This window comes from Diceros bicornis, chromosome 13, assembly GCF_020826845.1.
Source record: "Diceros bicornis minor isolate mBicDic1 chromosome 13, mDicBic1.mat.cur, whole genome shotgun sequence".
In the NCBI taxonomy this organism is placed as follows: domain Eukaryota; kingdom Metazoa; phylum Chordata; class Mammalia; order Perissodactyla; family Rhinocerotidae; genus Diceros; species Diceros bicornis.
The window spans coordinates 47,945,246-47,972,758 of record NC_080752.1 but is presented as its reverse complement, the minus strand read 5'-3'; the positions used below and the strand labels follow the sequence as shown (position 1 = coordinate 47,972,758).

At 46.3% G+C, this 27,513-nt stretch overlaps 1 protein-coding gene across 1 annotated transcript; it reads right to left on the bottom strand.

Moving 5' to 3' along the window:
• Positions 1-1,191: 1,191 nt before the first annotated feature.
• LOC131412481 (toll-like receptor 12) lies at positions 1,192-5,062 on the bottom strand. The gene has a single exon (XM_058552061.1). The coding sequence runs from the start codon at positions 5,059-5,061 to the stop codon at positions 2,332-2,334; it is 2,730 nt and encodes a 909-aa protein (XP_058408044.1). The 5' UTR covers position 5,062; the 3' UTR covers positions 1,192-2,331.
• Positions 5,063-27,513: the final 22,451 nt, after the last annotated feature.

Genomic DNA, 27,513 nt, shown 5'->3' with positions numbered 1-27,513 from the left:
ATAATCGTTAGCTATTATTATTTTTACTGATGGTTATGAGACTTTGGGAAAATTGTACCTGACATACAGCAAGTGCTCAATACATATTGGCTGTTGTTAAAATTAGAGGAATTCTGTGTCTTAGTTTTAAAGACCCAGTTCAAAGTCCTTCCCCTCTGTGAGACGTTTCGACTTATTTATAGTAATATCTCATGTGATTTTACTCACTGAATGTAATTCCAACCTCTAAGAACTCTTTGTGACTGAAGTCTCACAAGAGCCCTATGAGGTTGTTATTATTACCCTCAGTTTACCAGGAGGAAGTGGGAGCTTAGAGATATGAAGTGACCTGTTCAAGATCACACAGCTAATAAGTGCCAGGGCTGGCATTTGAACCACTGGGCTTGTGACTCCAAAGTTCTCTTCTCAGCCCCACACTGCGTCAGGAAAAGATCGCTGGTGGAGGAGGGGATTGAGTGGGGAGAGAGATATTGTGGCAGTGTGGGGTGCTGGGATGCTAGAGACATGGAAGAGAATGTTAGGATCTGAAGCTGGAAAGGCAGCTTTGCAGGGTCAGGTAAGGACGTCCACTTCAGGATCATCTACCCTGAAGAGGAGGAATGGAGATGAGGAGGCACAGAGAGAAGGACACCATTAGGACACGAGAGGGCGCCCCTTGCCCTAAATCCAGCCTGGAGTTGTTCCATGGTTTCCTTTAGCCTTTGTCTAATTAAAGCCTGGCAATTTACGGGAGAGGAAAACTAAGGCCCCAAGAGGCCAAGTGCCCCGCCCAGTGTCATATAAAAATAAGCAACAGAGACTGAACCAGACCCCGGTTCTCTGCTTCAGCATCCACCAAGATTTTTTTCTGTCCACAGTTGTCTGTCAAGACCCTCTCTGTGCTGGGCCAGCGCTAGGTTCTAAGGATGCAGAGATGAAGCAAACCTGATCCAAACTTTCCTGATCAAGTTTCCTATTAGTAAATTTGTAATGTTTCCTATTAGTAAAACGTTTTTGAGCACACACCCCCAACATGTGTATATTTATTTACTTATAAATGATATACACATAGTACATATATAATTACATGAAAAGCTAACTTTTATTGAACATTTACAATGCATTACTAGGTCCTGCTCTTAGTGCTTTATACATATTATCTCATTTAATCCTCACAAAACCCTTTGAGAGGGAGTCTAATACTATCCCACATTACAGAAGAGGAAACTGAGGTACAGAGGCTAAGGAACATAACAAAGCCATAATGGCTAAAAAGCAGGCAGTCTCGCTTCAGAATAAAGTGAGACTTAAAACAAAATAGGAATAAAAGTTTTAACATTTTCTTCCTAAACCCCAGTGGCTTGTCTTGTGCACCCCCCTTTGGAGACCATTGCTCTCAGGACCCCTAGACCAGTGAGGACCCGTACACTGTGATCAGTACTTTGAGGAAGGTAAGTGCAGGAAGTTGCGGGAACCCAGAGGCAGCATCTTACCCAGGCTGGGAGGTCAGGAAAGGCTTCTGGAGAAAGTGAGGACTGAGCTGAATCTTAAAGGATACATAGTAGTTCCCCAAAGAAAAGAAATTGGGAGAAAGGGTGTTGTGGGGTAAACGAGCAGCGTGTGCAAAGGCCCAGAGGCAAGAGCACATGGTGTTCTGGGAGCGACAAGTAGTCTAGTATAGCTAGAGCACAGAGCACCAAGGGAGTGGGTGCCACCTCCCAGTGTTGCTGTGAGGCTCAAACAGGATGAAAGATATGACCATGCCTTCGTGTTTTTATCAAGGGAACAGGCGATCAGTCTGCTGCCTCCTGGACAGCATCCCAGCTTTTTGGTCCTCAGCTGTCGTAGTCCTCTATAACCCAGATGGCAAAAGGAGCTCTTCTGCCCCTTGAAGATTTGGTTGAATGACCTGGACCCCGTGCCACAGCTTAGGAGTGCTTAGAGCCTCCTTCCTTCCCCGTGCTCTCCATGAATTCCTAACTTTATTTCCTGTGGGCTACAGTTTGCACGACCCCAGCCCCTTCGCCTTCTGCATCAGGTGGGTTTCCATCAAAAAGTCCAACTATGTCAAGCATCTCATGGATTTAGTAAATTTACTGAGGATTTAGAGATCTTGAGATCACATCACATACCCCCTGGCCACTTGCCATCTCCCAAATGTTCTCATTCAGCCTCCAGAGCCTTCCCAAAGCCTGTGTTCCCAAAGCCACTGGTTGATCCTCCCTACACAGGCAGCACCCCACCGCCCACCAGAAGCTGAGTTCGGTCTCACGCACCCACACATACCCACTCTCTCCCTACCAGGCTGGCTTGTTTTTCATATCCCCACCCTCCAACCCACATGCACCCACTCTAGCCCAACCCAGGCTTCCCCAGCCTGCTCCCCAGCCAAGCCCAGAACTCGTCCTTTCTTTCGTCTTCCTTGGGCCACACACAGTAGTCTCCTCTGCGGAGCAGCCTGGCCAGTCTATGGTAGCGGGGGAGCTGGTGGCGGGAGACAGGCTCCAGGAAGACCAGCAGCAGCACTGGGGGCTGGGGGGCAGCCAGCAGGAGGGAGGTGGCAAGGCGGAGCTCCAGGCGGCAGCGTGGGGTGTTCAGGGCCTGGCGACTCAGCACGCAGAGTACAACCCGGCTGCTTGCCATGTTCTCTGCCACATTGTCAGCCACGTCCTTGCCTGGCTCAAAATCCCTCTCAGGGAGGCAGAGGCGCAGCCCCCAGCCAGCTGGAGGGCAGCCCTCCAGAGCAGGCAGCAGCTCCCACACCACCCAGCCCTGGTCTTGCCTGCAGTGCGACACAAACACATCATAGAGGAACCTGTGGCCTTCATCCCTCCGACCCCTCAGGCCCTGCAGCCAAGCCCTGAACAAGGCCTGGAGGTAGAGGATCCAGGAGTTCCTGGCTTCCTGTAGAAGGGGCAAAGAGATTAGCAGAAGCAGCAAGGCGAAGCTGCCCAAAAAGAGTCCCAACCCTGAAGTCTTGGGGCAGTGGCTCTGGAGAAAGGGGAAAAGGGGATTCTTGGAGCGGCCCCCAGGTTCTGGCTGGCACAGCTGATTTGAATTTATGTGTATGTATGTCCTGGGGGACCGCTCAAGCCAAGGACCCACCCAGGCATTGGCACACTGGCAGGCCAAGGATGCAGTCAGAATATACATGTACTGGGGCATCTGGGGACTATGCTCCTGGAGGCTGCCATCCAGCACCAGTCCTGTCTCCCAGTCTAGCACTAAGACCTGGAGACTTCCCAGGCCCTGGAAAGCAGCGGCAGAGAGTGTCTCCAACCCCGTTTGGGCCAGATGCAGCACCTCAAGCCTGGGCAGCTCACCCACCAGCTCCTCAAGCCGCACAGGGCGGGGCTGGGCTCGGGATTGCAGTGCCTGCAGCTTCAGCTCCCGTAGGCTGGGAAGCCCTGTGATGCAGCAGGGCCTAGGGCTGTGCCTGTCCCCCCATACCCTCAGATACTGGAGCCTAGGGAGTTGCCAGAGGAAGAAGCTAGAGGTGTCCTGGGAGCAGAGGGCCTCCAAGCTATTGCCAAGCAGGGAGAGTTGGAGAAGGGCAGGGAAGATCTCGGAGACATTCTGGGTCCCCAGCTGCAGTCCCCAGCCTTTTAGAGTCAGGGTCTGCAAGACTGGAAAAACGTTAGAAGCCAGCTTCCAATGCTCCCTGCCTGAGGCTGCATGAAGCTCCAAGCTCCTCAGCCTCATGGGCAGGGACAATGCTACCCTGGAAGGGCCAGAGGGGAGCTGCAGGCTCAAGTTGTGCAGACTCTCTGGGCCCTGGAAGTCCCAGCCTGGGCTCAACACCATGCGGGTATCCAACAGGTTTAGGGTGGTCAGTGCAGGCAGAGGAGCCAACCAGCCATCGCCCAGGGCTACCAGTGGATTCCCGCCCAAGTCCAACATCTCCAGCCTCCTTAAGCCCTGGAATACCTGGCCCTCCAGACAAACCAGCTGGTTTCCCTGAAGTAGCAGCTCCCGTAGATGGGGCAAACAGGAGAAGGTGGCTGGGGACAGGGTATGCAGCCCATTCTTTGACAGATCCAGGGCCCACAGTCCTGACACAGCCCCTGTCTCATTCGTGCACAGCATGACACTCTGCAGTTGGTTGCTGGACAGGTTCAGTCTCTGAAGCCTGGGCATGGCAGCCAGCAAACCTGGTGGCAGGTCAGTCAGGCCACTGCTTTCAAGACCCAAGCGCCTTAGGCTGTAGCAGGAAGCCAGGGCCTCCAGAGCTATGTGCCCTATCAGAGTGGATCCCAAATTCAGCTCCTGTAGCTCAAAGTAGGCAACTGCCCTGGCAGGCAGCTCAGCCGTGTCAGTCTTTATCACAGACAGAGTGTCCAGTCTCTGCAGCCCCAGTCCCACCACTGCAGCTGCCTCCATCTTTGTGTGGTCCAGACGCAAAGTCCCCAGCTTGAGGCCCTGGAGGGCCCCAGGACTGGCCATCTTCAGCCCATTGTTGAATGACAGGTCCAACATGTCCAGAGTCCAAGCTTCACCAGAGGAGGACCCAAGCACCAGGTCTGGGAAGATGTTGGCCAATTTCCCTACATTCTGAAGGCAACTGTTCTTGACATCTAGCCGCTGTAGACCGGGAGGCAACCGGACACCCAAGTTTCCATCCAAGCAGGGGCCCAAGAAGGCAAGGTGCTGGAGGGAGCTTAGGTTGCCAAAGGCATCAGGAGGTAGGAAGAGGTGATTCGTGCGGAGGCCTATGAAAAAGAGCTGCTTCAGCTGCCCCAAGCCCCGGAGAGCTTCTGGCAGGAGCTGGGTGAGACGCAGATTCAGCCCTAAGACCTTGAGCCCAGGGAAGTGGGAGAAGGCGTCCGGGTGCAGAAACAAAGTGGAACCAGCAAGACAGAGCCCCTCCACGCTCTGTGGCACAGCCTCCAAGGCCTGTGTCAGATTAGTCACTGAGTAGCATGCTGCAAGGAGCGGCAGGCTGGAGTCCAAGGGGCAGACCAGGAAGAAGCGGGAGACCAGAGGCAGCCGGGAGCCTTCAGTCACCAGGCAGTTAGAAGCTGTCCAGCCTGCAGTCAAGGGAAGGTACAGGAACAGACCAGGAAGCAGCAAGTGCCTGCCCATCTCAGCACCAAGCCTGATCCATAGAGAAGCAGAATCAGAACCCCACTCTCTGCTCCCCTCCCTTTTCCAGAGAGGAACCCGGACCCCATCGTCCCCCTACACACACACATACACAATACTCACAGCACTGACAGGATGCAGAGCCCCCAGTGTACCCAGGAGGGACTGGAAGCAGGATCAGAGGGCCACAATGCTTCCAAACTGTACAACTGCTAGGGATCTGAAAGGGGAGGGTAGGACCAGACTCAGAGATGCTTAGAGCTAAGGATCCAAGGGCCAGAGAAAGGCAGAAGTACATTCATAGGAGGAGGGACCCAGGTCTCACTTCTCTGTTTCGAGCACAAGATTGGGGGCCAGAGGTTCAGGATCCCACTCTGCCATTGCCCTGGGCAGTGCACTTCCTCTCTCTGAGCTTCAGTTTCCTCATCTGTAAACTAAGCATCCCAACACCTGCTTCATGGGATTGCTGCAAATTATGTATGGGTGTCAGAACGGGGTTTCTCTCCTCAACACCCCCTTCATTACTTCTTCTCCTTACTCTAATAGAAAGGAGGTCCTGAGTAAGTCAGGATTTTTTTTTTGTTTAAATCAGATATTTTGTAAGCAAAATAATACATCAAAATGATGCCTTCATGAACATCTTGTAATGCTCCACATGGAAGATTCCAAAAAGCCCAAGATTTACCCAAGAGGACTATAGGGCTCCATTCCTACCCTCCCAGGAAGAACAGTCTCCATGGCCTTGACGTTGATGTGCATGACCAGGATGGAGCCAGGACCCCAAGGGAGAACAGAACAAGAAAAAGAAAGGAGCTTTATGATTATCTCAAACAATGTAGTAAATCATTCAGTACAATTCAATATCTGGTCATTATTTTAAAAAATAATAAACTCAGAAGAAAAATTCCTTGACTTATAAAATGGTATTGACCCCATATCTACAATAAATGTAATTCTTAATGGTGAACCATCTGTTGCATTCATTTTCAAGCCAGGAATGAGACAACTATAATTACTTCTGTTCAAGATTTTAGTGGAGACTTTAACCAGGAGAATAAGAAAGAAAAAGAACAGAAATTAAAATTGTATAATTATAAGTACTTTAAGAAACAAAAGGGTCACCATTTATAAGATGTTATGATTTTCTACATAGGAAATCCAAGAATTTCTAGAAACAAACTATTAAAACTAAAAAATGTCTACCAAAGATGCCGGATACTGGAAACGTTTTTTAAAAACTTTCTAATACACCAGTGCATTAGTCAGGGTCTCAACAGGAAACAGTTAGCACCTTCAGATTAGGATTTTCCTAAGAGGTTTGTATGCAAAGAGACTAATCACAAAGATGTTGGCAGACCTTAGAGATACCACAAGGGATAATGCAGGAACCCAGGCCTAGCAAGCATAGGAGCTGTCACCACTCCTAGAATTGAAGGAATAAGGACTGGGAGAAGTTACCAGAACCTGGAAGGAGAGAGAGTTTTATAGGGTCCGCTGCCTTGAGAGAAACAATGACATTCAGTCAAGGCACAAATCCAACCTAAGGGGACCTGAAGGAAATCGGGGGCAGAAATCCACTGACCTCTCTCCTCCCTCCTTCTGATCTTTTGCTGGGATTCTCCATTGGCCCTGGAGTCAGAGGCAGAAAAAACGTTAATGTAATCCATTCAGGGCAGCTTCCCTGAGCAAAGAGCAAGATGGAAAACGGCAAGTAGCTATGGAGGGACAAACAAAAGAAATGCAGCATAAGCACTAAGAGACAATTAGAAAAGGTACTGTGAAAAAAATATCTTTAAATAATAAGGCACAAGAATATATAGATAAGTGGAACAGAATAGAGTCTATAAATAGGCCAAATCATATCTAGTCACCTGATTTATAAAAAGGCACCAGTATAATTCCATTTATGTTCATGAAAGGTAACAAGATGTATCGTAAGCCTAAATGTGAAAAATAGAACAATAAATCTTTTAGAAGAAAACATGAGAGAATATCTTCATGGTCCCGGCATAAGCAAAATTGTCCTAAATAGGCCACAAGAAGAACTGGCCATAAAAAATTTTCGTATATTGGACTTCTCTAAAGCTAAGAAATTTTGTTCGTTAAAATATATGACTAAGAAAGTAAAAAGCTGCACACCAGGAGAAGTTATTTGCAATATATGTGTTTAAAAAACTCTCATAATTGTGGAACACAATAAATATTATTTGGAATAACCATGGGCCAAACAAAGAATGAACCATAATGAAAATTAAAAAATATTTTAATTGAACAATAGCAACCATAATACATATCAAAACTTATGGGATAAAGCTAAGGCAATATTTATGGGGAAAAGTACAGCCTTAAATGAAGGAAACAATAAAGAAAACAAACAGCAAAAGCTGAAAATTAAGGAGTCAGGCAACAACCTCAAAAAGTTAGAAAATGAATGGTTAAAAAAAAGAGGGGCCAGCCCCGTGGCATAGCAGTTAAGTGTGAGTGCTCTGCTGCTGGCGGTCCGGGTTCGGATCCTGGGCGCGCACCAACGCACTGCCTGTCAGGCCATGCTGTGGCAGCATCCCATATAGAATGGAGGAAGCTGGGCATGGATGTTAGCCCAGGGCCAGTCTTCCTCAGCAAAAAAGAGGAGGATTGGCATGGATGTTAGCTCAGGGCTGATCTTCCTCACAAAAAAAAAAAAAAAACTGCACTTTCCCCATTAAGAAGTAACTGGTACCAGACCAGCTCTTCTACCATGAACAACTATAAAACTGGAGCAACTATATGAAACAACTGTTTTCAGACATTAGGCAAACTGGCAGTATAGGATGGTGATCCCTGAGAGAAGGGAAACAAATGAGGCAAACTCTATAGTTGCCCTGACTTTCTACCTGCAGGCATTTACTGAACCTCAGCATAGGGAGGGAGAGGGAACCCAAGTAGAACATTGCAGTCTTAATGAGCTGAGAAAACAAAAGGGCAAGACAACTGCAATTTGTGAGACAAAGTACAGGAGAGAGAAAGAGTTCCAGAAATCTGTTGGAGTCCCCTTGGGTCTTTAGCTGAACACTAAGTTGAATATATTTAGGATGAAACTCCACAGGGCTAGACAAAGAATAACTGTTGGAGAGCTGTAAGATGAATAATTTCCAGAGTTCTCAAGGATTGGGAGATGTTTAAGTTCTGACAAGCCAGATATGAGGGACCTTGTTGAATACACAGGGCATTTAGTAAAGAGCCCAGTCAGGAGACACCTTAGTAATAGGGTTAAACTAGCCCAGAGCATAGGCTTAAAAGCAAGTCTCGAAATTATCAAGGTAACCCACCAACAGCTGCCTGCCCAAACAAACTTCAACATTCTTTAAAGGAAAAAAACAAAATCCAGCTTGTCAAAAATGTAACATTCACATTGTCCAGCATCTAATAAAAAAATTACAAGATGTGAATAAGCAGGAAAATGAGACCTATAACCAAGAGGAAAATCAACCGATAGAAACATGTTCAGAAATTATAGAGATGATGGAGTTAGCAGACAAAAATCTTAAACAAGCTATAATAAATACACCCAATATGGTCAAATATTTAAAGGAAAATATGAACATTATGAGGAAAGAAAGGGAAAATATTTTTAAAAATTAAATGGAACTTCTAGAACTGAAAAACTCAATAAATCTGAAATGAAAAGTGCATAGAATAGGATTAATAGCATATTACACACTACAGAAGAAAATAATCAGTGAACTTGACCTAGAAATAGAAACTATCCTAAGTGAAGTACAGAAAGGTAAAGTCAGGAAAAAATGAACAAAACCTCAGTGCCCTGTAGGACAATATTAAACAGTCTAACATGTGTGTAATCAGAGTCCCAAGGGGAAAAAAGGGAGTGGGAGTGTGAAGAAATAAGAACTAAAATTTTTCCAAATTCAATGAAAACTATAAACCCATAAAGCCATGAGTTTCAAGAAACCCTGAGGATGATAAACACAAAGAAAACCAGAATATGGTATGTCATAATCAAAATATTGAAAATAATTGATAAAGAGAAAATCTTAAGGGTAGCTAGAGGAAAATGACCCATTACATAAACAGGAAAAAAGGCAACAATTGCCACTACAGTAATGCTATCTTAGTAGAACGACCAATGACTCAATTCCCTTAAGAATGAAGATTTTACCCTACCAAGTAAAAAGAACAAAGAAACAAACAATAACAACAACAGTTGGGGTGTTCGATTAAGCCATGAGAGGGTTATTGGAGAACAGAAGTAAAATATACCACCAGAAAAAAGAATTGTAACATATATCTGTATCTTCTTCCTTATTGTGCCATGTGTATTTTATATTAACTATTGTATTTCATCAATTCTAAGATGTTCATTTTTTTCACACCTGTGAAATAGGGCTGCATCCTACAATTAATAACACCTTGCTATTGCTGGTAACCAGGCAACATTCATGATATAGTTTCTATTGACTGTGCATATGCTTACTTGGTCATAGCTGTTCATATTATTATCACTTCAACTGAGTTATGGATATTGCTGATACTACCCATTTTAGTTTAATTGTCCTTTAAAATGTCTTAAAAATATTACGCTATAATTCCGCATTGAAATGGAAAGTTGATGTATTTGCAAGAAAAGCATGGAAAGAAAGCAGTGGGGCAAATATTCTTTGTTGGAAAAACAATGTGGGAGGAATTCAGAGTAGGACTATAAATATGAAGAAGTTTGAGGAGTATCATAATCAATATATTTTTCTTGTATTTTAATTATTTTGTATGCACAAAAGTTAGGTAAAATAAAAAATCTATGTCTAAATAAGTATAAAATAGCTCTAAATTATAGGTGATGAGAAAGCAGTGTGTCATCATTTAATTGGATCATTTTCCTTAATGGTATACAAAATAATGGTTTGTTTTACAACTGATTCTTAGATTCAACCAAATGCAGTAATTTAACTATTTTAAACTAATTTTTCTCTTCTTTTCCTCATTATTATTTAATTGTGTGTTGGTGGTGGTGAATTTTACAATTTATTGCTCAGATTATAGAATTTTAAGACAGGATAACAGTTATCAGAGGAGCAGCCATCACCCACAGATTGTAGACTTGCAGCTGGATATAGTTGTCGATGAGATTTAGGTTGACTCCTTTGGGGAGGAGTGAATACATTATCAGTTCTTCAAAAGATACTTGATTGTATCTTTTGGTAGGTAGAAGCTATATTTTGAAGTATAAGTATTGGAAAAAGGGATTACCTCAATGGATAGGCAAAGGGGTATATAGTAGTGAGCTTTATTATTTGTCTAGCATCTAAACTCCTTTCCCATGCCTGTTGGGTAACCATGTCCTCCTTGCCTCTAGTGGTTAAGTGCTACCACTTGGAGTCTGCTACCCTAGGATCCTGGTAGCCCTATTGAAATCAGGGAGCCCATTTCAACTGCAGCCACCTAGGACTATCCCCAGCCTTGCCAAAAACAGCCATGACAGTGTTCTTCAAAGATGACAATGCTCCCCTTACTAATATATTTCTCAATGCTTTCAAGAAAGGATCATCTTCTGGGCCCATTCTAGGAATACAGTTAGTGGTTGGAGAAAACATTGCACACGGAATGTACTCAGTATTCCAATCTCCCTTCTATTTGATACCAAAAAAATTTATGACACCTTAACTATGTGTAGTAGACCACTGTTTAGTCCAAGATTTAGTCAGTCAACCAAGTAAACAATTAGAACCATTCTGGCTACTCAGACTAGCCTATTGAAATAAGGATCTCTGGTAAATACATCCATATAAATAAATTCGGTACAATCTAAAATATTGTTGGTCCCTCCTTGGTCTAGCACCCTCAGGGTCTATTTCCACATGTATTCTTTAGGTTTTGCCAATACAAATTAGCAAAACTTTACCCTTATTTGCGTCTCTTCTTGGGTTTGACTTTGTAATTGCCTTCTAGGTATACTAGAATCGGATGCTAGTTATACATCTCTAGACTGGGGAGAAGATGGCTTTGCATTTGTACCAGTTCTGGGCCTGTTTCTCAGATCTGTTCCTCTCCTTCCCCCTCTCTGCTCCATATCACAGGTAAGCAGATGTCTGTAAGTTACATTTTCTGACTTCTGTGTGAGTAGGAGGTTGGAAGGCAGGAGAAAGGGAGAAGCTGGGACATGTTTTCCCCTCCTTGTCTGCTTTGGTGGCATCTCCTGGAGCGGCTGCAACTCTGTCATGGTTCCAGTTCCTGCAGGGAACACCTGCCATAGTTCTCGCTTCCGCTGGTTGACTCGAGGTCTGGGCTCCATTAATACTACCTCTTCCCCTTGTTCTTGCCTCTGCAAGAAATTTGAGGTTCTTCAATCACAGACATAAAAGGTCCTTAGCTTTTAGGTGGACACTCAAACTGAGTAATTAGGATGTGAGCTTGAAGTCTCTGTGCCCCACATCCTGCTCTATGGCATGGCCATTCAGCCTCTTAGAGCCTTGCTGTCAATGGGTACTTCATTCCCGGCGAGTAGAAGTTTTCATTTAATTGACTGTTTCACCATTGTGTGTCTGATCTGGCAGAGTCCCATTGCGTAAAGCTGGATTTTCACTGCCCTTAGTCCTCAAGGGCCCAAATAACCAATCCTCAGATTCCTCTTCTTTCCTGAGGGTCTATTGTCAGCAACCACTCCTTGTACACACTTCTGCATCATTCAGGGTTTAATTATATGCCACAGAAACTGACTCTGGCTGATTAAAGCAGAAAAGGAACTTATGAAAAGGATTTTGGGTAGCTCACGGACTCTTCAGGGGGAACTGAGAACCACACTCATGGCCCCATATTCAGGAACAACACCCCAAATCATGCTGTAGAATTGATCCAGTGGGGACGCCACTTCTGCTGCTGCTAGAGCTAGTTTGCACTGCCAATCCAACAGAAACTAGGTGCTGTAGCTGCTGCTAGACTAGAAACTAGATATAGCTCCCTGCTGCCGCCTCTACCCCATTACTGAAAAGGGATTCTGCTTGGTCCCTACTTTTTAATGTCACTATCTTATGATTCAAAGTCAGAGTTATCTGGGTGGTAAATACCAGTCCATGGGTCTACACTACAGCTCAATAGAGGTTGAGAAAGGAAGCCTCTGGTATTTTTCATCTTCTCTAGTGAGAAGCAGTCTCTACTTCCCTACAGATGGGTGAACCCTCTCCCCTAAAAAGAAACAGAAAGAGGCTCGGATACTGGACATCCAAACAGATGATAAATATCCACTATCTCATGTGAAATATATTGAGTTCATGATACATGCCTGGAACTGTGTGGGTAGGGGAGAATGCTTCTTGCCCACACCTGATGTTTTCTTCCACGTAAAGGAACCACCTGATGTTTCCATGTAAAGTACCACCCTCCTGACTTGTCTTGACCCCGTCACACCTCCTTGAGGAAGAAGTAGGACTTACATTACTGATGAGTTGGAGAGAGAACATGGGGATATGGAGCTCTGTGCCTTCCTCTTTCCTTTCCCGTTGGGACTACACATTTTAATCTGCTTCTTCATGCACCAAGTTTTGTAGGAACAGACCTGACCTGGGGAAACTTGCAAATTCCCTGCACTGTCCACAACTGGACAGATAAAACTAACTTAAGTTGCACTATTAGGAAGCCCACATGACTGTAGCTCTAAGACATGGTCTCCAATATCAGCTTGACAGTAGTAAAGATGAGAGTTTATTTTTTGGCATATTTCTCAATTGGTTCATGAGCCAAAGATGGAAAAGGAGGCCCCTCAACCCTCTAACATTTATTAGTGTTATGTAGCTAAAAATGACATAGCCTCTGCCCCTGAAGGGCTCTCGGTCTAGTGGGGGAGAGATACATAACAGATCATTATGATACGGCACGACTGGGTCCACATCCAATTGTGTCACTCCCTGGGACATAATCCAGAGCGTTTAGATAAAGAATGCAAACTATAGGCTTTACCCTTGTAATGATTGCCCATCTGGCTTTTACTTATTTAAAAGTGAGAAGAGTGGAATTTGCAGTCAGATAGAAAGGAAAGAAATCCTAGAAGGGGACTCAGTTTCCTTTTGTTATGGTAACCAGCAGGTTAACTCGCTTTACTCCAATTCCCAAGTAGGAGTTGGAAGCCAGCTTGTGATGGGAAACTCTGGGATTCCTGCCCCTGTGTCTTTCCATTCCCGAGTCGTTCAGGGATCTCAGAGACTTACAGACTGCCTGAGCTAGAAAGGCTCTCTGAGTTCATTTAGTCCAACACGTTCCTTTTCAAATGGGGAAATGGAGACCCGGAGACAAAAACGGGATTTTCCAGGGCCAAGCAGAGGGCAGGTGGTAGAGCTGGCATCACAACCCAGGGTCATGGTCAAGCCAGGTAGGGATGGAGTGTTGTGGCAACAAGTAGCCTCCACTCCCGACCATGGAAGTGAAGTGAAGCTCCTAGAGCCCAGAAGACCCCTCCCTCCATCTTCTTGGCCCACTGCACCCCACACACATTCAGAAGACAGGGGTCTCACCATCCCCTCCTTTGGATGTGAAATGAGGAGTTAATAGAAGGAGGCTGAAGTCAAATAATTCTCATGTTGTGGTCTGGCCAGGGCTTCCCAGAGAACTGCTCTGGGAACAAAGAGAACTGAGAGACCAGCTTTGCACATAAATAAAGACAAATAGGTGAAATGAAACAATAAAATAAAACAGATGCCTTTGCTTTGGTCAGGAGGCCACCTTCTGGAGAGGCCTTTCTCCCTTCTCTCTCCATTCATCCATCTCTCCTGCTCCATGCTCAGCAGATCCTTTCTCCCCACAGTTTCTCTTGATCCCCTGTCTCCATCACCTCCTCTTCCTCCACCTCCCCTGCCTAGGCGCTCCTATCCTCCTGAACGACAGCTTCTGACAAACTCAAGTGACCACCTTCTCTGTGAGTTGTTAACTGGTCAGCAAATATAATCTTTAATCCAACAAGTTTTCAGCGATTTCCTTGTATAACCATATTCATTGGTTATGCATCACTAGAATTCTAAATAAAAAGAAGAAACATTTGGCCCACAGCTCCACCACCATCAAATCGAATGGCTTTTGCTTGCCTGAGTTCACTTCTGTTCTTGTCCCAATATGAAACACTTGTCACGTAGCTACCATTTCTTACGCCTTCCTGTGTGCCAGGAATCCCGAGAAGCACTTTAAACAATATAAGCCCAGAAACATTTTATTTCCCGGAATCCCTTTTTTTGTGGCTACCCAGAATTCCTTTTAGTAATAAAAATAACGCATATTTGTTGAGAACATACTATGTGCCAGACACTATGCTCTTTTCTTCCTCATGGCCCAGTTTTTGTGTGCTTTCCCCTGACATTCTCCAGATGCAGAACCATGGCCCGAGGAAGTTCAGTGGCCTGTCCAAGGTCCCCACATTAGTTAGTTTCTTCCTCTGTGAAAGGAGAGAATGCCCTAGTTATTACTTCCTCATTTGGGTTTCCAGGGGACATTGGGGTGTGACTGTGAGTTCCTCTGTTGTAATAGCCTTTGTGGCTTTGGTGTTTTCAGGTAATAATTGCCAGACAGCCCTGAGTAAAGGCTGCCCTTGTTTCCTGTTATGCCAAACATCACAAGGACAGACAGAGGAGTCTAAACAAGGTCTACAGGATGAGGAGATATTTTCATTGATACACAATGGAACAAATGGGAATCCAGCCAGGACAACTGGCCAGGACTTTCAGAGAAGAGCTCCTCGTCATCCTGTACCCATGGCAGCAGCAACCCTTCTGGGGAAGCGAAAGAGGCCGGGCAAAGAGTGGCCTGGGTTACTCTATTGTCTTCGTTGAGGTTCTTTTTGTGTTCAGGAACAGAAATTAACTCCGAGTCCCCCAGGCACAGTTTGTCAAGAGAGTGTGGGGTATCTCATGGAATCCTAAGTCAACTGGGCCTAGGGAAGGACTGTAGCCAGGGAGTGGGGACCTGCCAGTAGTTCTTCTCTCTCCCACTCTGCTTCAACTTTCCCCTCTCTCCTAAACAGCCAACTCTGCTTCTATGTTCTCACAGCTGACGATGACCCCATCCCAAGGGAACGCCAGGCTGAGCTAAAACCAAAAGCCAGCTTTGGAGGGTGCAGAAGCTTCCCCTTCCCTGCTCTAGTCATGCTTATCCCCTCTGGCCCACTCACACTGCCCACCACATCTGCTTGAGGTCCCTCGTCCCCTGCTGGCTTTGATGCTCTTCCCCCCACCCACCCACCAGGGATCCACCGCAGGAGCTCAGAGGGAAGGAGAAGCCAGCATCTTCCTTCCTTGGGGACTTATGAGAAATCCCTCTCCATATGGTTTCCCATCTGTGTTGTGAGCTTGCTGGGATGCTCTGCTTGGGGATGAATGGGTTTCTCCACAGTTCTGGGGAGAGAAGTAAAGTGTTCTCTTGCTCAGGGCAACAGCAAAGCATGCTGCTGTTCCATCCCCGAAGAGGGCTCACAGGTTGGGCTATAAGGATCCTTCGGTCCTGGTTTCTCAGTGTCCCTTTTTCTTTTGGCCTGCAGATCTCATTATTTAGACAGTCTCCTTTAGGGACCATGTGTACAGGCCTATTCGACATTCACTCCCTTCCCTCATTCATGCCACAGCTGTTCTGAGCTGGGCACAGGGTACAGAGGCAAAGGAAGCAGAGTCCCTGCCCTCATGAGGCTCATGGTAGCTGGAGGTGACAAACACATGAAAAGAGGAGTGACCTAGATGTCCTCTTGTTTCTCCTACTGGCAGTCCACACTTCCCTTCAGTGCAGAAGCACCAACAATCTGAACCCTCAATCTGCAAGACTTCAGGCAATCCTCTCTCTTACCACATTCCCTTCCCAAGGATCCCTGAGAATTCTTACATGTTCCATCTATTCATTGTGGTTGTCACTTGTCACCTCTGTCTGCCCCACTGGATCCCTGGTCTGGACCCCAGCAGGGCCTGCCCTCTCCAGGCTCCTGCTTCCCATACAACTTTGCCTAGCAGGGCGTGTTCCCAGAGAACCCCAAGCTCCCATCTCTCCTCTGCACTCTCTACACTCTTTCCATGGGTGATCTCATCCAGTCTCGTGGCTTTTTGGTTTTTTTAGATCTTCTTATTTTTTTTTATTGTTTTGCTTCCATTTTTTTTAAATTTCTTTATCTTTTTACTGAAGTATAATTTATAATTGACATACAATATCATGTTAGTTTCAGCTGCACACCGTAGTGATTTGATATTTATATACATTACAAAATGATCACCATCTATTTGCCGATGACTTTACAAATCTATATCACCACCACTGACTTCTCTCCCGAGCTCCAGACTCTTATATCCAACTGCCTATTTGTCATCTTCACTTGGAGGTCAAATAGGCAATTGAAATTTGACTTAGCCAAAACAAACTCCTGACTTCCTGCCCTGCCGTGCCCACCCCAACCTGCTTCCTTCCCAGTGTCTCCATTTCAGGGGACATTTCAGTACATAGCTCGACACCATCTACTTAGTTGCTCAATCAACAAACCTGAAGGGCACTCCTGATTCTTCTCTTTGCTCACCCCCAGCAGCTAGCCCTGTTGATGCCACATCAGAACCCATCCTGAATCTGCCTGCTTCTCTCCATCTCCATCGCTAGGCTCCTAGATCATGTGGCCATCATCTCTTGCCAAGAAGATGGCAGTGGTACTCTGACTTGTCTCTCTGCTTTCACTCTTGCCCCCTGCAATCCATTTTCCACACAGAATCCAGAGTGAGCTTTTGAAAATATAAACTAGATCATGTCAGTCTCCTGCTTAAGCCCTTCAAAGTCTTCCCATCACATTTAGAATAAAAACGTAATTTTTTACTCTGACCTACCATGCCTCCCTGAGCTGGCCCCTGCTTACCTCTCTATCATCATCGAATATCATCCATACATCTCTCTCCTCTCTCTCTCTCTTCCAGCCACCCTTGGCCTTCTCTTTGTTCCTCAGAAGAGCCGGGCCCACCTCCACCCAAGGACCTTTGCAATAGCTGTTCCCTTTGCCTGGTAAGCTCCACTCGCCTGTGGGGGTTTTGAGTGTGTGTTTGTGTGTGTGTGTGTATGTTTTGGGAGGTTGGCTGTTTTGTAGATGTGTGTGTGTGTATGTGTGTGTGTCTGTGAGTATGGGTGTGTGTGTGTGTCTATTTTTACTAATCATGAGTTAATGCTACAAGACTAATGGCTTTGCATATGGGTCATCACTTTAGAAATGTTTTGCCTGAGACGAAACAATTCTCCTAGGCCATTTAGAGACTCTGCTCTTCCGTCCTGTTTTCTAACAGCTAACATGACTTTGAACCTAAAACAAAACAAAACACTTTGAAGTCATTCCAACAATGGGGGGGGGGGGGGGAAGACCATAACTCGGTAAGAAGAAGAAGGAGGAGGAGGAGGAGAAAACAAAACAGAATTTAGGACCAAATCATTAAGTGAGATTAAAGAGGATTGTGTTGAAATAATAAAAGCTATGTTACTAGAGCAACAAAACACACAAATCATGGATTTTAGAAAGATAAGGAGAAGTTGCCGGAAGCCCAATAGTAGCTTTCATTTATTCGCCCAACAATGCTTGCCCACTGTGTGCCAGGCATTGTTCTAAGTGGTAGGGAATAAGCACTGAACAAAACATGTAAAATCTGAGCTGTGGAGCTTACTTCTAGTGGGAGAGAAAAGACCATTTTTTAAGTAAATATATAATACGTTTAATGATGATGAGTTCTACGGAGAAAAATAAAGCAATGAAGGGGATTGGAGAGAAGCAGGAGTGGGGATGGAATTGCAATTTTAGAAATAACATGGTCCAGGGAGACCTCTCTAATGAGATGACATTTGAGCAGAAGCCTGAAGAACATGAGAGAGAACCAGGTAGCTCTCTGGAGAATGACACTCAAAGGAGAAGAAAGAGCAAGTACAAAGGCCCTGAGGTGGGCGTGTGCCTGGCCTGTTAGAAGAAAAGCCAGGCCAGGGTGGCTAAAGTGGAATGAGCCAGCAGAGTTGTTCGGAGGTGAGGTCAGAGAGATCATTGCAAGGATTTTGGTTTTTACTCTGAATGACCTGCAGGGTCATTATAGGGTTTTCAGAAGAGGAGAGACATGGTCTGATTTATAATGTGAGAGACTCATTCAGGCTGCTATGATGAGAGCACAATGGCTGGTAGCGGTGGATAAGTGAGAACAGAAACCCAGAGACAAGCAAGGAGCTATTGCAATAATTCGGGTGCAGGGTAATGTTGGCTAGGATCCTGATGGTAGACTTGGAGGGGGAAAGACATGGTTAGATTCTGGATGTACCTTTAGACAGAACTTACAACATTGACTGATGGGTTTGATGTGGGATGTAAGAGATAGAGAAATCAAGGATGACGCCAAGACTATCGGAGAACAGGTTTAGGAAAATTATAAATTCGACTTTTGAAACGTTAAGTTTAAAATGACTATTATAGGAGCCGGCCCGGTGGGGCAAGCAGTTAAGTGCGCGCGCTCCACTGCAGCGGCCCAGGGTTCGCCAGTTCGGATTCCAGGCACGCACCGATGCACCGCTTGGCAAGCCATGCTGTGGCGGCATCCCATATAAAGTGGAGGAAGATGGGCACGGATGTTAGCCCAGGGCCAGTCTTCCTCGGCAAAAAAAAAGAGGAGGATTGGCAGATGTTAGCACAGGGCTGATCTCCTCACAAAAAAAATAACTAAATAAATAAAATAAAATAAAATAAAATAAAATAAAATAAAATGACTATTATATATTCTAGTGATGATGTCAAATAATATAAAGCACTAGGTGTAGGAGACACTCCATTTGTGTGTGTGTGTGTGTGTGTCTTGGTTAAACCTGGTTCTGTCTCTTGGTGGCTGTGTGATCTTGACAAGTCACCTAGCTTCTCAGGAATGTAGACCTAATCAGGCCAACTTCCCAGGGTGTGGTGGTTTTAAAACATGTTCACAATTTTTAACACTCCTCCTAACCAAATGTAGAGTCTAATTCCTATTCCTTTGCACATAGCAGACCTGAGTGCCCGGCTGCTAACAAGTCAGATGCATCAAAAGTGACACATTATGACTTCCAAGGCTAAGTTAGAAATCTTCCACCTGGCTCACTCTGGGGACACTTACCCTCGGAACCCAGCCACTATGTTGTGAAAAAGCCCAGGCCACAAAGAGAGGCCACATGTAGGTGTGCCAACTCACAGCTCCCACTAAGGTTCCAGCATCCACTGCCAGACATGTGAGTCACGGAGCCTTCAGATCATTCCGGCTGTCCTAGCTGTCACTGAGCGGAGCAGAGACAAGCTGTTCCTGCCAAGCCCGGCCCAAATTGCAGGTCTGTGAGCAAAATGAATGTTGTTTGGGGTTGGTGTGTTATGCTGCAATAGACAGCTGGAACACTAGGAAATTGTGAAGGCATTTTGTACACTGGAAAGCCATCTACAGAAATGGGTCATTAGTCAGTAGACATCCTGAGCTACTCGTCGTGTGACTCCAGTTACAAGTCCTTTCTGAGCTGGTGTCATCTCAGGCCAGACTCGGATGCCTTCCAGCAGCGGGTAGCACTACATGTGACACCTCACAGCCGTAATCTGGCCCCTGGACTCCTCTCAAGCCCCATCTTCCATTAGGTGCTACCATCCCATGGAACTCCTTCAACGTGCTGTATCCAACTACGTCTCTGTGGTTTTTCTCATACTGTTTCTTTGATCTTGAGCTACCTTTTCCTCCCTAGACCCCAAGAACCTTGACTCCCAGTTATCTCCTTCCCTCTACTCAGGGGCTTATTTCACCCAATCTTATTCAAGGCAGGGTCCAAAACCTTCCTGTGGGGAAGAGCTTCTTCCCACTTCCCTAGAGAACTGAGATCTGGGGTCCACTTCCTAGAAATATGCAGGACCCAGTGCCTCTGGGCAATGAAGTCCCAGAGGATGGGAGAGCAAGGCAAAAGGATGCCACTATCAGTTGTTGGAAACCTCAGCTGCCGATAGAGAGAGGACAGGGAGTTAGGATGATCTGCGTGTGTTTGTGAAAGTGATTTTGAGTAATTAGATGGTGTCCAGCTCCCTGTAAAGTGTCCCCACCAAGTTGCATTGGTTCCCAGGGCCCACCTGACTTATGCTCAAGACCGAGTCCGTTCCTACAGCAGCCCTGCCATTTTCCTGACCCTTGGCCCTCTCCACACACCTCTGCTGAGCTGACCCATCCTTCTGAGCCTTATTTACATAGCTGCTCCTGCCAGGCACAGCTGTTGTCTGCCATGCCTGCAGCCGTGCTGCCAGAGACCTGAGCAATGCCACTGCCCCTGCTTGATTGCTGGGCACGGCGTGTACAGTAAGCTATCATTTGCTGGGCAAATAAGTGAAAACAACAATATGGTGCCCCCAGGCCCAGCAGCCCTAGATGATGTGTAGTAGTAGGAGGCAGAACTGGAGAGAAGGGCTTCTTCCCTTTGTGTTACAGGGACTACTTGGATGCCTAGAGGCCTCACTAGCCTGCATGGAGGCCACAACATCATTCGGACACACATTTTGGTAGCTCAATACTGCACCATCCCTAACCTAGGTAACTGCAGAGCTCAGGATCATCACAAGGTTTGTCCTTGGCATCTTTGGGAGTCCCAGCATTGTCTCATGTGTGCTTCTGTGTTGGTCCAGGCCACTGCTCACGCTGCCTCCTCCTCTCTGCCCTGGACATCCCTTGGGCAGATGCTCGCATTGCAGGGCTTGCCTCTGACTGCCTCTTAATGTTCTGCTGGACTGCTGGTCAATGCCTACACCTCTCCTACTGGGCCCTGTCTTTTTACTCCTAGGAAGATAGAGAAACTGATTCCCCTCCACTATGTTCTTTTTCCTTAGAGGGGAGTCACAGGAGGACTGCTCGAGTCCTGAGATGGCACATTATTTAGAGAGATTGTTGTTTTGTTTACATCTATGGATACATACAGATGCTGGACCCGGAACCATGAACCACTTGTATTGCTCAGACTCTGAGCTGAGTCTCATTCTTCATTTCAGGTTCCTTCATTCATTCAGCTGCTACTTACTGAGTGCCTACTGTGTGTAAGGGACTATGGTAGTAACTTAGTATATTAATTTCCTATTGCTCCTGTAACAAATTACCATAATTTTAGTGGCTTAAAACAGCATACATTTATTATCTTCCAGTGTTGGAGGTCAGAAGTCTGAAATGGGTTGGCAGTCCACTCTTCTGGAGGCCCTAAGGGAGAATACATTTACACCCCTATTCCAGCGTCTAGAGGCCACTCACATTCCTTGGCTGGTGGCCCTACATCATTCCAACCTCTGCTTCCATCATCACATCTCCTTCTCTGACGGATCCTCCTGCCTCCCTCTTATAAGGACCCTTGAGATTACCTGGTTCCCACCTGGACAATCCAGGATAATCTCCCCCAGCTCAAAAACTTTAACTTAATCACATCTGCAAAGTCCCTTTTGCCATGTAAGGAAAGTAATATATTCACAGGTTTCGAGGATTAAGACGTAGACATCTTTGGGAGCCAGTGTTCTGCCTACCACATTGAATATCCATCCAGTTGAATGGATTCTACAGCAGGGATGCATAGTCTTTTCCTGTAATTTACTCTCTGGCATTCCCCCTTTCTCTCCAAGTTTTCCAAACATGCTTATTCATACGTGAACCCCAATCATGGACCTAGTTCAAGTTCTTTTCTTAGGAGCTTTCTCTTCAGCCCCCTTGTAAATCAGGGTGAAAATATTTATCCTTACTGGGGAGCACTTCCACCCTCAGAGGTAAGGTCTCTGGCTCTCCTTTTAGTATCACAGAGAGAACTCCGATACTCAGCTAAGGATATTGAGTGCAGTGTCCACATCCAGGTATAATCCCAGGTAAGTTTCCTGTCTCTTCCATTTGCCCCTCCAGTCCACTCTCCACCCTTCTCCACCCTGCACCAGGTGGCTGACCTCCGTGAGCCACATCAGTGAGCGCTCTTGTCCTCTGGCTTTCTATTGAGTTCAGCCACTGGGAGCCCTGGCAGGAGATTCGAGGGTAGAGGAGAGTGGAGGTGGGATATGCCTTCCCCTGACTCCCTGCCTGTGGGGCTGCCCTGGACCACTACATCCCTCACTGAAGGGCTCAGCTCCTGTAGCTGGCCCTATCCACACAAGCTCCTCTGTGTTGAGGCAACTGCTCTTTCCTCTCAGACTTTCAGGCCTGGGGATGGTAACAGTTTGCTGTCACCAGCCCCAAGTTCTGCACCATCTCTTGTGGTTTCCCTAAACCCTGCCCACACCTTTGTAAAGATCCTCCACTAAACTTATCTTGAATTACCCAATCTGAGTGTGTCAACTGTTTTCTGAGGAGATCCTGACTGTTACACTCTCCAAAAATGTAACTCAGATGTCCCCCAGGCTTCCCTGGCCTGAACGATCTCCTAATATAACTTAGATCTAGATGTAGGCAACTCCATAGCCCCGCACCTGAGTCACTGCGGGAACTCAGTTCCCTTTCAAAGTTCTAGAATTCCCAAGTCCCCAGGGATCGCCCACAGTTGGTCACTCCTCACATTCCCTCTATGCCTCCTATGCCCGGGCCATGGGCCAAGCCACCACCAACAGCATAGAGCTTCCCAGATCCTTGGATCCAGGCTCTTCCTGAGGCCCAAAAGTCCCCCTGCCTTTGGATCTATAAGACCACCCACTACTTTTCTCTAAGTTAGATTGAGCTGGCTTTGGTATGCTGTGGATATGTGAGTCAAAGCCGTGTGACCCTGAACCTGATGTTCTATATGTGAGTGCACAGATTTCTTCTTTCCTGATCAACTGTTTGCCAGCATCTCTTCTGCACCAGGAGCCCCCTCTCCCTGGTTTAGTGAGAAAAAGGAGCTGTGGGCAGAATGGCTTGACTCCCCACCTCACCCCCACCCTACACACACAAATATAACCACTTCCCGGTTCATCCTAACCGCCTTCCTCTCATCTCAGAAGACATGTTTCTCTTTCTGTCCAAGGCTCATCTCTGCATCTTTGCTTTTGGTTCCACCCCCTCCTGTCTGCTCTGAGAGCTGCCTCTATGCAGTACAGGGTCCTAACTCCCCTTTCCCACATCTTCAAACTCTCCTCTACTAAAATATTCATCTTCGCCTGAAAATATTCTCAAAGTTCTCCCCACTTAAACAAAAATAAAAGCCCTCCTTTGTTCTGGATTTGGCTATTTCTGCCTCTCTTTCCTTCCCTTCTCCTCTGAGCTGCTCAAAAGAGTTGTCTTACACTTCTAGCTCATAGCCTCACTTCTCATCCTCAACCCACTGCAGTTTCACTCCTCTCCTGGGGCCATAGGAACTTCTTAAATGTCAAATCCAGCAGGCACCTCTCATCCTCATCCTACTGGGCTTCCCTACTGCATTTAACTATTTAGGGCCACTGGAGTCCTCCATCTCTTCCCCCAAGGACAGACTACCTGTAGCAGAGACTCTGAATTTCCCTCAGTGAGCTCCCATTCTTTTTCTTAAACACCCCGTCGAGTTGAAACAGAGAACACGGCTGCCCCGCTAGACTCTACATTCCCCAGCCTCCTCTGCAGCTAGATGTGGCACCATGAATTCTTGCCAATAGGATGCGAGAAGAAGTGATGTGGCAACTTCTTGGTCTTACCCTTGACACAGTGGACCCAGAAATGGGAGCCTCATTTTAAGGACAGCAACATCAACCCACCATTGTGGGTCTCAGACGGCTCCTTGGAACAGAGCTGCCCCTGCCAGCCATATCTGGACTTTTCATGTGAGAAAAATAAACTTATTTTTCATTTAAGCTAATATATTTTGGATCATTTTGTTATAGCAGCTTATCCTGCACTCTAAGTAATATAGCATTGACTCAACAGCAGACCATCCATGGGCTTTTTAGAACCTACTCGGCCCGCAATCTGATTTAGTTCCTCCTCTTCTCCTTCAAAGCACATATCACAAGTTGTAATTAAGTAACTATTTGTGTAACATAGTGGTCCCCATTAATTGCCTTCCCAACAACTGTCTCCCCTCCCTTCTTTTTATCTCACAGAATCCTGATTTTATTCAGGTATTCGTGCCGTCCTTATTCAGACTCACACTTCATAAAAAGATGAGCTTAGGCCAATCAGATTCTCTCTTAGATTTTGAACTAAGAAACAAATAATGAGCCACTTATCAAAAGGATCTGGGGGCCGGTCCTGTGGCCTAGTGGTTAAGTCTGGTGCACTCTGCTTCAGCGTCCCAGGTTTGGTTCCCCAGTGTGGACCTACGCCACTCATCAGTGGCCGTGCTATGGCAGCAACCCCCATACAAAATAGAGGAAGATTGGCTCAGATATTAGCTCAGGGCGAGCCTTCCTCAAGCAAAAAGAGGAAGATGGGCAACAGATGTTAGCTCAGGGCGAATCTTTCTCAGCAAAAAAACACAAAAAGTATCTAAGATGGAAAATTCACAATGCAGAGGGAGCCAGTGAGGCTACAATAGACCACGTTCAAGCCAAAGTGCTCGGGAAACCGAAACAAAGAATGAGAAGGGCCAACACGTGGGAAAGACATGGGTATGTGAGGTGAGGCAGATGGCACCAGTGATGACCTGTGCATCATATCTGCCGAGGACCTGCAGCCACCTGGATCCAGGGCTATCTCCCCGTTCCAGGCTTTGCTCTTGCCTTTCCATAGACAGCATCTACAATTACCTCTAAAATGCATCATCTTTCCCTGAGATAGCAAGAGTGCAAACCCGTTTCTCATAATCAAGCAAGCCTGAATAAAACAGCAACTTTGGGCAAACTTATTCAACACATTTTTTGAGCACCTGCTCTGTCCTAGGCACTATTGTATGCCCCAGGGTACTGGGGAGAACAAGATGGTGGCACAAAACATCTCGCTGAGAAGCAAAATCAACTACATCATTCCTCTACCTGCTTATAATTCTTCAATGGCTTCTAAGTGACCTCAGAATAAAGCCTGAAATCATTATTACTGTTTACAAAGCAACCTTACACGATCCGGTCCCCGCCTACTTTTTGAACTTTGATTCTCAGTTACTCCACTTCTCCGTTCACTCTCAGCCGTATCAAATCACCTTCAGGTCTCCACTTGCTGCATCTCTCATGCTTGCAGGACTATGCACACGTTCCACCACTCAGGACGTGGTAAGCAAAGGTAAGAGGTAAGGATGAGGATGGTGATGATGATAATATTAACACAACCGCTTATAGAGCATTTATATAGACTTTACATATATTGTTCTTAATCTTCACAACAATGTCGCAAGGTAGGTTCTGTTTTCCCCTTTTTCCAGATGTGGAAACTGAGGCTTCAGAAGTTCAGTAACTTGCTTCAGATCACAGTTAGGAAGTGGCAGAGCCATGATTTGAATCCAAGCCTGTTTGACTCTAAAGGACGGGCTGTCTAGGCCAGCTGTCGTCTCTTTGTCGTTCTTTAGAGCTCAGCTTCTGGAGGCAGACAGACTTGGGTTTGAATTCAGGGCTCCACCACTCCCTCCGTGGGTGGCCTTGAGCAAGTCACTCAATGTCACTGAGCCTCAGTTTCCTCATCTGTAAATGAGGTCAGTAATAGATCCTATCTCAGAAGGTTACTACGAGGTTAAAATGAAAGAACACAGAGCAAGTGTTGGGCATGGTGCCTCGTCCAGTGCATTCAATGAAGGTAGATATTGTGGTTTCATTATCATCATTATCACCTTCTTCACTCAGGCAAATAGCTCTCTCTCCTTTGCCCTGTCGTGGTCGGAGCTCTGCATCTTGTCACAGACACAACCAGAGAGCTGCTTCCTGCAGGGCCTCCTGGGGCCAGGCCTGCACGAGTTGGTGGAAGCTAGCTGGGGCGGGCAGAGGAATGGCCTGTAATTGATCCCAGTTAGAGCTGGGCAGGCCCTGTCTTCCTCGGCTGGGGCCTCAGGAAGCAGGGCGCTGTCTGATTTATGTCCCTGCTGTACCGAGGATGACCTGGTGCCCTCGCTACGTGTTCCAGCATCAGACAAGGCCATAAAACAGAATTGGTGCTGCACGTTTGTTCCTATCAGGGCCGACTTGTATGCTGTTGCACCCAGCTTAGGTCAATCCCCTGCAGGACCCTCCCTGGGAAACGTTGGCGTGTGTGGCCCCTGTGCGGTCGGGCTGCTGGGAGTTCAGGGGCAGTGCTCATGTGCTGTCATGGCTTCAGTGACCATCTGCTTGTGAAAGTCCCCTGATCCACATCCTGGACCTACAGCTCCCCCCAGCCTCAGACCCAGCTAACCCGTGGCCTACTGGACACCTCCTCCCACATGGCCCCAGGTCCCCACCTGAACTCGTCATGTTCACCTCTCTGCCTGCTCTTCTCCCCTCACTGGATGGCACCACACCCAGGCTGAGGAAGCAGCTTCCTCCCTGGCCTGGGACAGCATCTTTATACATCCCCTTTATAGCTCTGACCTCCCTGGTCTGTAATTAGGACAACTTACTGCAGGTTTTACCATTATCTGTATTTCTGTCTGTTCCTCCAATAGACTGTGAGCTCCTAGAGACAAGAGACTGGATCTGATTCATCTCTGTACCCTCGGTCCCTAGAGCAGAGCCTGGCATAGAGGACATGCCATAAACCTTTGATGAATGAATGAGTGAATGGATGGATGGATGAGTGAATGAATGAACGAATGAATGAAGATAGATGGGTATCTTTTGAGGCAGTTTTTAAATAAAGAACAGAGTTTTTTAAGAGGGACCCCTAAAGTTCCACTGGGAGTAGTGAAATTAAACATTAGCATCTTAGAGCCATATTAACCCTATTAATTGCACACTCTGAGCTCTTCCATATATAGACGACTGGGACCCAGAGAGGTTAAATAACTTGCCAAAGGTGAACAGTAACTTAGTCACAGAGCCCCTGGACTAGCCCCCGAACCTCCTTACTTTATAGTTTGCCAGCTTTTTCTCTCTTTCTATGTGCTGAGCTTAAGTGAGCTCTTCAAAGACTCCAGACTTGGCTTCCACAAATAGATGATAGAAGGCAGAGGGTATTCTAGACTATCTACAAGGTCTTATTAACAACGTGATGCATAGCAGAAAAACTGAGATGAGCTTCTCAGAAATTTCCGGTTCTAAGAGCAAGTATAAGACTATATGACTGTGTGGCTCTTATCCTCTCTAAGCCTCAGTTTCCTCATCTGCAAAATGGGAATAATAATAGCACCTGCCCTGACATAATGCATGGTTTTCACCTAGGCTCTTGTGATGGGTTGTATTATTATCCTCAACTATTTGCTGGGCTTTCAGTAAAAGGATTACCCATCTCTGCCCATTGCAATGAGACCTTCAATGCCTCTCTGCCGGGGGAGTACACCTCACTGCCCCTTCGTGTCAGCCTAGGCCATTGGCTTCCTTTGGCCAATGGAACGTGAATAGAAGTGATGTATGCCACATCCCAGCAGAAGCTTTAAGAGCCATCGCAAGGTTCAACCACAGCATTTTTCCTTCTGTCTCTAGACTGATCTAGGGGC

Excerpts from the sequence above, each read along its gene's own strand:
- LOC131412481 (XM_058552061.1), bottom strand. The coding sequence starts at position 5,061 with ATGGGCAGGCACTTGCTGCTTCCTGGTCTGTTCCTGTACCTTCCCTTG.